At 39.9% G+C, this 12,432-nt stretch overlaps 1 protein-coding gene across 2 annotated transcripts in view; it reads right to left on the reverse strand.

The window, feature by feature from the left end:
* galnt14 (UDP-N-acetyl-alpha-D-galactosamine:polypeptide N-acetylgalactosaminyltransferase 14 (GalNAc-T14)) overlaps positions 1 to 12,432 on the reverse strand; it is a 62,401-nt gene that overhangs the window by 16,733 nt on the left and 33,236 nt on the right. For both annotated transcript variants that reach the window (XM_063001197.1, XM_063001196.1), the window contains exons 9-10: positions 6,808 to 6,911; positions 5,037 to 5,163 (exon numbers count right to left, since the gene is read on the reverse strand). In XM_063001197.1, coding sequence (XP_062857267.1) covers positions 5,037 to 5,163; positions 6,808 to 6,911 — 231 coding nt within the window. The remainder of the gene's footprint in view (positions 1 to 5,036; positions 5,164 to 6,807; positions 6,912 to 12,432) is intronic.

Raw genomic sequence — 12,432 nt, forward strand, 5'->3', positions numbered from 1 at the left:
GAATAGGATAGCATAGAAAAATGGCCTATATAAAGTAAAGTATAAACATGCTGTTAAAAAGCCACATTTTTATATTTTTCTTCTTTAACAGAGAATAAGAAGAAGATTAATAGAAATGTCAAAAAATCTAATATACCATCCGCCTGTACTAGCAATGATTTTATAATGATTCTTTAATGACTCTTTAATGATACTTTAATGACTCTTTAGAGCGCAAGGTGGCTCAGTGGGCACTGTCGCCTCACAGCAAGTAGGTCCTGGATTCGATCCCCAGGAGGGGTGGTCCGGGTCCTGTCTGTGTGGAGATTGCATGTTCTCCCCGTGTCTGCATGGGTTTCCTCCGGGAGCTCCAGTTTCCTCCCACAGTCCAAAGACATGCAAGTGAGGTGAACTGGAGATACTAAATTGTCCATTACTGTGTTTGACATTAAACTTGTGAACTGATGAATCTTGTGTAACAAGTAACTACCTGTTCTGTCATGAATGTAACCAAAGTGTGTAAAACATGACGTTAAAATCCTAATAAATAAATAAAATAAATAATGACACTTTAATGATACTTTAATGCACTTCAAATTGCCACCTTGCCCAATTAAGCAGCAATTCACTTGGGGCAGTATAAGCGATAATAGTGACATTCAACAATGCTAGCCTACTAAATTCCTTAAACCCACTCTTTCAAACTGAGCTAACTACATTGATTAAGTCATTGTCATATATACTTGACCCTATTTAAGTCAAGACTCAGCAAGGAACCATCCTCCTTGGGTGGCTGTAAAAAGGTGTGGTAGCTTGAGCCAAGTGTTGGAGGTTTGTAAGATGGACAGAAGCTCAAAGGTCCAAGTTCCCAGTGCTATTATTTTAATCATTTTAAAGTATGGGTTATTTTAAAAACCAAAGCTGGTTGACATAAGTAACTCCATTGACTTCAGTCAACTAAAAGGCAGTTACCAATCAGAAAAGATTTGGACCATATAAGGCTCACTATAAGGCTGTAGCTGCGAAGCTACCTATGACTTTCCGCCATCTTTTTCCTTCCCTCCTCACTTCCTCCTGCTTTAACTATGAGGCTCCTCCCCTCTAGGACCTGGTGGCCAATCCAGAAGCAGGAGAAAATAGAGGGAGCATTTAAACACAGACAACAAATCACATTCATATGGCCATATCATTCAGTGTACACATTCATTCACAATACAATACAATAATTCAGCTAGCTTTATTCATTATTCTGTTCTTTTCTATCTTCAGGTATCTTCCACACATCAAAGTCCCGGACCAGCACCAACCCCACCGACACCCGGACCACCCCCACACAACAGGTAAGTACCTATTTATTTATTTACACTATTTACAATGAAATGAGTCTAGTCTCCTGGTAACTGATACAGACAGACTTGGTGATGTGTAAGGAGTCCTAAACAGGTTTCTGTCTGAACCACCTTGAGCTAAACAACAGAAAATGTAGTTAAAATGTGATATGAAATCATTAAGAGTAAAATGTCAGTTTTGCAGAGTGTAGCATAAGACTCTGGTACCCCTAATTATTACAGCATAACTAAAATAACTAAAATACAGCAGGGGGAAGGCCATTATCTTATGTAGCCCTACAACTTTGGAGTAATCTCCCTGGCTCGGTTTGTGATTCAGTCTCAATTTTCAAGTTCAGATTAAAAACATTTTATTTATTTTATTTACTCTTTTGATTAGTCTTTCCAAACCTTCATTTATGAAGAATTCCCCTCTGGCATCCACTCTACGAACAAGCCAATCTGTTTAGGGGTCCAGCCTGCCGGTAGCAAAGCTGAGATTTAAACTTAGGAGTTCGAGATGTCAGCTCTGGTGTGCTAGCATATTTTACTGCTGTGCCACCTGAGTGCATCACTCAGGTTTGTTGATGGTGGTGGCGGTGGGCACTGACATCACATGATAGCCCCTATGGCTGTGTTTTTTTACCTCCTAGTTCTCCCTTAAAGTTTTAAGTTATGCTGTAATAATTGAGGGATTTTTTGCAAAATTGACATCTTTCTTTTAATAATTAGTTCACATTTTAACTACACCTTCTGTTTTTAATTTGAATCTGACAAGTGAACATTTTTACTCACCTAAGGTTGAAGCGCCTGTAAGTTTGAGACATGAGTCATGAGTCATGCCAGCAATACCGCTCCTGATAGATATGATTTATTTTAAGGGAGTTTTTCACACGTTTACTCATGCTCAGTACTAAACACACTTTAGTTGTGGAAAGAGTAAGTGGGTTGCAGTCCTTAGTTATCCCACTCTGTGGTGTGTATTGCCCGTCGCTATAATTAAAATTTTCATTTAGCCTATTAAGCTTGTCTGGGGAAGGAGGCACTGCTGGATAGAGGGGTTGAATGGAATGGTCTGTAGTTTGTAAAAGTCTGGATGCCCTTTCACATGGGGCGGGGTTTAGAGTCGTGAAGGTGATCATCAATATACAGGTGTTTGGCTTTCTAATGCCCCATTTCAGGTTTGCCATGGCTAAGCTGGCAAACCTTTGTCTCCCATTACACCAGAAGCCTATTTATCTTTTCTTTAAGGTAGATTTGCTGTCCATAAATGGAGTAAAAACTTTGCCTTTAGCCTAGTTTAGCATTACCACCCTCTAGCATTAGCACAGCCCACTGTATCAATACTTGTCACTAGCTTAAGCATTTAGCACCACTGTCACTCTTAGCACTTTGTTAGCTTTAGCATTTACAATGATTTTTATAGTCTGTTGTTGAAGATTTGTATTTAGTGTGTTTTTGTATGCTTAAAACCCATCCCTCTAAATAAATACCTTGCACTAACATTCATAATTCTGACCTTCTCTCCTCATGTAGCCAGCATGACGAGAGCGTGCTGGTTCCTTCTCTACAACATCAGAAAGATTCGGCCATTTCTCTCCATGGAAGCCACCCAGATTCTTGTGCAGTCACTTGTAATCTCACAGCTGGACTACTGCAACTCCCTCCTGGCTATGTCCACTATCAAACCCTTGCAACTTATTCAAAATGCAGCTGCTTGTCTGGTTTTTAACCAACCTAAACACTGCCACATCACCCCACTGCTGCGTTCTCTTCACTGCAAACCTCTTCACGTTAATAAAATAATGTTGAATGAACCAACTACAATAACTGTCTATGCTTTGCTATGTAACGTTTGTTTTAGTTAATTTATTTAATGCTGCCTCATCACTAGATCATTTTCTATTCAATTTGTTAAGCTGTGATATCACGTTTAAAGGGTAAAAGTGTCAGTATTAGAGTTGTAGTATGTAATGAGTTACACTTGATCAAATACAACTTGTTTTGGAGCAATTTCATGAATATTTTAAAAGCTATTGAAGTTAATAATATGCTGAATACTTGCAATGCTATTGAAATGATTAATATGCTGAATACTTTCAATGCTATTGAAGTCATGATTAAAAATCAGTTTTTTATAATGTATTAAAGGATAACAGTGTCAATCTAAGAGTTGTAGTATGTAATGTGTGTTACACTTAATAAAATACAGCTTGTTTTTAAAAGTTATTGAAGTTTGAATATGCTGAAAATTTTAAATGCTATTGATATGCTGAATACTTTAAATGCTATTGAAGTTATGAATAGAAATCTGTTTTTTTATCATGTAATACAGTGTAAAACAGTGTCAGTTTAGGAGTTGTAGCGTGTAATGTGGGTTACTCTTGATACAATACAGTTTGTTTTAGAGCAATTGGATATTTTAAAAGTTATTGAAGTTTTAATATGCTGAAAATTTTAAATGCTTTTGATATGCTGAATACTTTATATGCTATTGAAGTTATGGATGAAAAAAAATTTTTATCATGTAAAATGTCTTAATACAAACCCCATCTACAGAAAAGATGGGACAAGCAATAAAAAAAATCTGTGATTTGCCATTTCTCTTGATGTTTATTTTCACAAAAGTAGAAAAAAAATATTTACAATGTTTTCACTGAACAACATTGTATTGTGTAAATATAAATATACATTTTTAATTTGATGCCTGCAAAACACATATTGGGATAAAAGCATGTTTAGCACTGTGTTCAATCAGCTTTCCTATTAATGAGACTTTTTAATAGTTTGGTAACTGAGCTCACTAACTGTTGCAGTTTTGCAAGTGGAATATTTCCCCTTCATTGCTTGATTCAAGAAATGCTCAACAGTCCATGGTCGCTGCTGTCTGATTCTCCACTTCATTATGCACCATACATTTTCAAAAGGAGACAGATCTGGACCACAGGCAGGCAAGTCAAGCACATGCACTCTGTCTGTAAAGCCACAATGTTGTAGTGCATAACTTTTTTAAATAACCACAGATTTTTAAGAAAAAGTTGTCACAATGATAGCAGCATGTCTCTCTAAAATTAAATTATACAAGTTTGCATAGAGAACTTACAAGTTGTCATAGAGAACTCCGCCTTTTTCACAGAAAACAATCTGAAACGTGTACTCATCTGACCAAAGAACACGTTTTCACTGTCTTTCAGTCCGTCAGAGATGAGTTTGGGAACAGTTTTCTGAAGTACTCTTGAGCCCATACAGTATAGCTATATTGATCACAGTAGCAGTTTCTCACGCAGTGTCATCTGATGGCTCAAAGATCACGCTCATTCAGTAGTGGTTCCCATTCTAGCCCTACATGGACTGAGATTTCTCTATGTTCCCTGAATCTTTTAATAATATAATGTATGGTAGATGGTTAGATTGTAACCAAAATAATTGCATTGATAAATAATTATATGTGTAACTTTGTTTGAGCTACTAAGATCTTGTATCAAGCAAGAATGAAGACAATTCCACTTGCCAACGTTTTGGAATATGTTGCAGGTATCAAATTCAAAATGTGTATTTACAAAATACAATGAAGTTGATGAGTGAAAACTCTTTTCTTTCTGCTTTTGTAAGTTAATAATAAAATGTTTTGCAAAACATCCCATTTTTCTGGAAATAGGGTTTGTATGCCTATTATATTGTGTAGTGCTGTGGACTGATTATGAGACTCTATAAGTATGAAGATCTTACTTTATGTAAGTGTTAGCATTGCCCTCTGGAAAGATGTAGGGGTGTTTCTTGCGGAAGACATGGCCAACTCTGCTGCACGGGATAATCTCCAGACTTCCTCCACACATCCACACTCTAAATGAGATCTCTATAGTGAGGTAAAAACAGTGTATTACATTTAAAACCATCATATATAAGTACCTTATAAACTTGTATATTTCTCTGTGGGATATTGGTGTCAAGAGTAAGTTTGGAAGGCTGCTGTCCTAGATCACGGAGCTTGGTGACAAGACTGAATAGGACAACAATATTAAATGCTAGAAATTTCAAATTCTAGAAAGTAGAATCCACAAACAATAGCCTAGCATTACAGTTTTGCTGTCCAAGTGTTATAAAGCACATGATAGATGGCATCTCCTATGGACCTGTTTTGGTGATCAGCAAACTGAAGAGGGCCTGTTGTATTTGGGATGTTACTTTTAATTCAGTTAAATTCAGTTACTTTTAATTCATTATATTCAGTACCAGACTTTTAAAGCAATTCATAGTAATGGGTATGAGTGTCACTGGACAATAATCAATAAGGCATAATCGATTAGGCAACTACAGAATAAAAAAAACAACTGTTTTTAGTGGTATATCTAAACATTTCTAATATGACTTCAGTGTATTTATTTAAATCAGATACATGAAACTCGCATTTCAGTCTGCACAACAGAGCAGAGGAAAGCTGTTGTTACAAATAGCATTCTATATATTACATATTACTCAATTTAATTTTAACCAATGGTAAGACTACTATTTTGAGCACACTCTATAGAACTATGTGTGCAGATTAAGATACATCCTTCCAGCTCGCTGGCAAAGCAGTGTTCTTTTTTCTCTGTGTGCAGCCCAATACAGTAAGTTTTTTGAATTACATGAAAACAATTCATGTGACTATATGCCTTCTGCAAAATAGACCTAATTTTTTCATGGTTTGATTTGGATTTCTTGTCGACAGTTTGTCCATCCAGACCCTGATACTGTGTTGCATCCACAATCCACACTTTGCTCTGTTTACAGAGGCTCAGACTCTGTCTGGTGCGATTGCTCTGTTAGTGCAGTTCATTACTGTAAGTGTTAACGCTTCCTTTCAAACCGAGAGCACTCAGCAGGGGCATCTCGGCCCGTTTCTAAACTGGTGCAGTTGGTTTCAGGTGTGAGCGCGATACAAATCACAGGCATCTAAACAAATCATACATGACATGTTACAAGATGCAACACTAAAACTGCAGCAAGAGAAGAGAGTACTTTCTTTGGTATGCAACTGAGGAATTTCTTTCCTTTACCCATTTTACCACCTCTTGCTGTATTTCCAGTTGGTAAAATACCACCAGGTAAACTTGTGTAGTACATTGTTCTGACTGTAACCAAGCGTGAACTCATGAAAAAGAAATAAAGTGTACTGAGACAGCGTTCTTTTAAGGTACAACACAGATAGAGATGAATAATCCCGTGCCACCAAACACACTTTTCCATTGATTGTGAAAACACAATGCATTTAAATCAAAATGCATTTAATAGGCAAGCACATACAGGGAACATTCTCAGTATACTACATAAGCCAGTTAGATGACTGGCTAGCAAAATACATCATACATCACTTTTTTAGTTTTGGTTTGGATGGATTTGTATACAAACTTTGTTAAACACTAAACACATCAATGCATTCTTTGCAATATTTCTACTTTATAGCATATGCTTAAACCGGTGCTCTACTATAAAGTTATAGCTTTACTCAAACACTCACCAAAGTTCTCTCCTCCCCAGATGTCCATGTCAGTGTCATATTTTCCCAGGTGGTTAAACCATGACTTGTTCACCACCAAGAGCCCTCCAGCAATAATGGGTGTCCTGTAAATTTACAGATAACAAATACCATATCCATGTTAAAAAGTAGATTTAAGTGAATTAAATACAATTAAAAGACCACTAAACATATGAGTAAAAAAAGGTTGGTTTCCCATTGTCACGAGTGCAGCCTCTCTGTGCTTCTAGAGCTCCTATGTGCCACACTCCCCTCTTCCGGCACAATCAGTCTTCAGCCAGCTCCCCTCTCATGATTGGTTCCTGTCCTGTCCTGTCCTGTCCTGTTTGTCTGTCTGTCTGTCTGTCTGTACCTTAGTCCTTGTCGGTTAGCCTGTGTGTGTTAGCCTCCGTTTAGCCTGTGTTTATTAGTTTGAATTCAGTTTATCTTTGTTTAGTCCTTGTAGCTCTGTTTAGTCCTTGTTAACCTGTTTAGTATGTTTAGTCCTGTTTTGCCTGTTTAGTATAATCAGTTCGGTTTAGCTTGTTTAGCCTGTTTAGCCTGTGTTTGTTCAGTCAGAGAGGTTTTATTGTCATTTCAGCTACATACAAGTACATATTGAAACGAAACAGCGTTCCTCTAGGATCACGGTGTAACACGGTACAAAAAGTGCGAGACAAAAACAGTGTAAATACAAAACAGTGTAGGTACAACAATAAATACAAAAAATCCTATAATTAATAACTACAAAAGATATTCCTAATTATCCCTAATCTAAACAAGTAATTAGAAGACAGGACTAAAGACAAGTGTTAGTACATGATGGTGAATAGATGGTACAATGGTTCATGAGGTAGTGACATGTTGTACATTAGCAGCGTAAAATTGGCAATGCAGATAAGGTGCCTAAAAAGTAAATAAGGTGCAAAAATACAAGTAAGGTGCAGAAATTAAAAAACTTGTGCAGTTCCAGGAGGTGTGCAAAAAATGCAAGTAACATAGTCAATACAGTTCAGTGTGTGGCAGCAGAAAATTTCCGGAGGAAATTGTTATAGTACTGAGTTGAGGAGTCTGATTGTTTGTGGGATAAAACTGTTACACAGTCTGGTTGTGTTAGTCCGGATGCTGCGGTATCGTCTCCCAGACGGGAGCAGAGTAAAAAGTCCATGTGATGGATGGGTTGGATCGTCCACAATGCTGAGAGCTTTGCGGATGCAGCGGGTGTTAAAAATGTCCGTGAGAGATGGAAGAGCGACCCCGATGATCTTTTCAGCTGTCCTCACTACTCGCTGGAGAGTTTTGCGGTCCGACGCAGTACTCGATTGTTCCTCTGTAGAACGTGGTGAGAATGGGGGGTGGCAGATGAGCTTTCCTCAGTCTTCTCAAAAAGTAGAGACGCTGCTGGGCTTTCTTGGTGATGGAACTGGTGTTGAGGGTCCAGGTGAGATTCTCCTCCAGATGAACACCGAGAAATTTGGTGCTCTTGACGATCTCAACAGATGAGCCGTCGATGTGCAGTGGGGAGTGGTCCCTTAGTGTCTTTCTAAAGTCAATGACCATCTCTTTGGTTTTATCCACGTTCAGAGACAGGTTGTTGACTTGGCACCAGTCCGTTAGATGTTGTATCTCCTTTCTGTACGCTGACTCATCGTTGTTGCTGATGAGTCCCACCACAGTTGTGTCGTCTGCAAACTTAATGATGGAATTCGTGCTGTGCATTGCTGTACAGTCGTGCGTAAGCAGAGTAAACAGCAGTGGACTGAGCACACAGCCTTGGGGAGCGCCGGTGCTCAGTGTGGTGGTGCTGGAGGTGTTCTTACCGATCCGGACGGACTGAGGTCTCTCAGTCAAGAAATCCAGGATCCAGTTGCAGAGAGAGGTGTTCAGGCCCAGCGTGCTCAGCTTTCCAATTAGATGCTGAGGAATGATGGTGTTGAATGCTGAGCTAAAGTCTATGAACAGCATCCTGACGTAAGTGTTCTTTCTGTCCAGGTGTGTAGAAGCCAGGTGAAGTGTAGTGGATATGGCGTCGTCCGTTGAGCGGTTAGGACGGTACGCAAACTGCAGTGGGTCCATGGTGGGAGGCAGTAGGGTCTTAATATGCCTCATGACTAGTTTCTCGAAGCACTTCATGATGATAGGCGTGAGTGCTACGGGACGATAGTCATTGAAGCATGACACAGATGACTTCTTTGGCACGGGTACGATGGTGGTCGTCTTGAGGCATGTTGGAACGATGGCGCTGCTCAGGGAGATGTTGAAGATGTCAGTGAATACATCTGCCAGCTGGTCTGCACATCCTTTGAGCACTCGGCCAGGAATGTTGTCTGGTCCAGAAGCCTTCCGTGGGTTGACTCTGTGCAGAGTTCTCCTCACGTCTCACGTCCGCTGTGGTGAGACGAAGCACCTGGTCGTCACAAGGTGGGATCATCTTCCTCGCCAACATGTTGTTCTGCGCCTCGAACCGAGCGTAGAAGTCATTCAGCGCATCTGGAAGGGAGGCATCACTGTCACAGACGGGTGGAGTCGTCCTGTAGTTGGTGATGGCCTGGATGCCCTGCCACAAGCGTCGTGTGTCACCGCTGTTCTGGAAGTGGCTGTGGATGTTCTGGCTGTGTGCGCGCTTTGCTTCTCGGATTGCCCGGGACAGTCTGGCTCTCGCTGTTCTCAGAGCCAGCTGGTCACCTGCTTTAAAAGCGGAGTCTCGGGCCCTCAGCAGTGCACGCACCTCTGGAGTCATCCACGGCTTCTGGTTGTTCGCCCTGTTAGTCCTGTATGCTAGTTTGTATTCCTCTTTCTTGTCTTTGTGATTATTAAATATATTTGGTATTATACATCTCTGCGTGTGTCTGCCCCCTCTTGTCCGTCTTAGCCCAGCTTAACACCCATAAACAATATTTATTGCTCTGTTTTCTTGTTTACCTTGTAATTGTTGTTCATGCTTTGTATTTAGCATTAATATTCTTTAGTGTTGTAGTTTAGCATCAAGTTAACATTAGCCATTGTTTTCATTAGCATTATCACTTAGCTTTCAATGCGGTATGTTTAGCATTTAGCTCACACAGTATTTTGTTATAGTTCCTGGTTTGGGTTTAGATAGATATTGTATGGTTGTTTGTACACTATTCACTCTATACTACTAAAAATACTTGCACTAGTGTTTGGTAATCTGTTTCCAGTGTCTTTTGTTATAGACTGCTATGCACTGCAACACAACACTGCAAGTGCAAGGGACAGTGGTAGCCTAGTGGGTAGAGATTTGGGCTATCAACCGTTAGCTTGCATCCACTGTTGGGTCCTTGAGCAAGGCCCTTAACCCTGTTTGCTCCAGGGGTGCCGTAAGATGGCTGACCCTGCGCTTTGACCCCAGCTTCCAAACAAGCTGGGATATGCGAAGAAAGAATTTAATTTTACTGTATATGTACTGTATATACTGGTGCTGGTCATAAAATTAGAATATCATGAAAAAGTTGATTTATTTATTTATTTATTACGGGGCCAGTGATAGCTCAGTAGTTAAGGTACTGGACTAGTAAACAGAAGGTTGCCGGTTCAAGCCCCGCCACCACCAAGTTGCCACTGTTGGGTCCCTGAGCAAGGCCCTTAACCCTCAATTGCTCATTGTGTTCCGCTCACTGTGTAAGTCTCTTTGGATAAAAGCGTCTGCTAAATGCTGAAAATGTAAAATGTAAATGTATTTCAGTAATTCCATTCAAAAAGTGAAACTTGTATATTATATTCATTCATTACACACAGACTGATATATTTCAAATGTTTATTTCTTTTAATGTTGATGATTATAACTGACAACTAATAAAAAACCCAAATTCAGTATCTCAGAAAATTAGAATATTACTTAAGACCAATACAAAAAAAGGATTTTTAGAAATGTTGGCCAACTGAAAAGTATGAGCATGTACAGCACTCAATACTTAGTTGGGGCTCCTTTTGCCTGGATTACTGCAGCAATGCGGCATGGCATGGAGTCCATCAGTCTGTGGCACTGCTCAGGTGTTATGATAGCCCAGGTTGCTCTGATAGTGGCCTTCAGCTCTTCTGAATTGTTGGGTCTGGCGTATCGCATCTTCCTCTTCACAAGATTTTCTATGGGGTTAAGGTCAGGCGAGTTTGCTGGCCAATTAAGAACAGGGATACCATGGTCCTTAAACCAGGTACTGGTAGCTTTGGCACTGTGTGCAGGTGCCAAGTCCTGTTGGAAAATGAAATCTGCATCTCTATAAAGTTGGTCAGCAGCAGGAAGCATGAAGTGCTCTAAAACTTCCTGGTAGACGGCTGCGTTGACCTTGGACCTCAGAAAACACAGTGGACCAACACCAGCATGACATGGCACTCCAAACCATCACTGACTGTGGAAACTTTACACTGGACCTCAAGCAACGTGGATTCTGTGCCTCTCCTCTCTTCCTCCAGACTCTGGGACCTTGATTTCCAAATGTAATGCAAAATTTACTTTAATCAGAGAACATAACTTTGGACCACTCAGCAGTCCTTTTTGTCTGTAGCCCAGGCGAGACGCTTCTGACGCTGTCTCTTGTTCAAGAGTGGCTTGACACAAGGAATGCGACAGCTGAAACCCATGTCTTGCATACGTCTGTGCGTGGTGGTTCTTGAAGCACTGACTCCAGCTGCAGTCCACTCTTTGTGAATCTCCCCCACATTTTTGAATGGGTTTTGTTTCACAATCCTCTCCAGGGTGCGGTTATCCCTATTGCTTGTACACTTTTTTCTACCACATCTTTTCCTTCCCTTCGCCTCTCTATTAATGTGCTTGGACACAGAGCTCTGTGAACAGCCAGCCTCTTTAGCAATGACCTTTTGTGTCTTGCCCTCCTTGTGCAAGGTGTCAATGGTCGTCTTTTGGACAACTGTCAAGTCAGCAGTCTTCCCCATGATTGTGTAGCCTACATAACTAGACTGAGAGACCATTTAAAGGCCTTTGCAGGTGTTTTGAGTTAATTAGCTGATTAGAGTGTGGCACCAGGTGTCTTCAATATTGTACCTTGTCACAATATTCTAATTTTCTGAGATACTGAATTTGGGGTTTTCATTAGTTGTCAGTTATAATCATCAACATTATTATGATAGCCAGTGATAGCTCAGTGGTTAAGGTACTGGACTAGTAAACAGAAGGTTGCCGGTTCAAGCCCCGCCACCACCAAGTTGCCACTGTTGGGTCCCTGAGCAAGGCCCTTAACCCTCAATTGCTCATCGTGTTCTGCTCATTGTGTAAGTCGCTTTGGATAAAAAGCGTCTGCTAAATGCTGAAAATGTAAATGTAAAAACATTAAAAGAAATAAACATTTGAAATATATCAGTCTGTGTGTAATGAATGAATATAATATACAAGTTTCACTTTTTGAATGGAATTACTTAAATAAATCAACTTTTTCATGATATTCTAATTTTATGACCAGCACCAGTATATCTTCTAAGTAGGTAAAAACCTCACCAGCTGAAGTGGTAAGCTTGGAAATTATATAAACCAACCAGAAGCATCCACTGACTACAGGGCTCTAAATACCAAATAATTTCCTATGATCTGGTTAATGGCCAAGCAGTCTTACAATCTTTTGTCAATGACGTCCTCTGTGACCTGCTCCACATGTT

This window comes from Trichomycterus rosablanca, chromosome 9, assembly GCF_030014385.1.
Source record: "Trichomycterus rosablanca isolate fTriRos1 chromosome 9, fTriRos1.hap1, whole genome shotgun sequence".
Taxonomy (NCBI): Eukaryota; Metazoa; Chordata; class Actinopteri; order Siluriformes; family Trichomycteridae; genus Trichomycterus; species Trichomycterus rosablanca.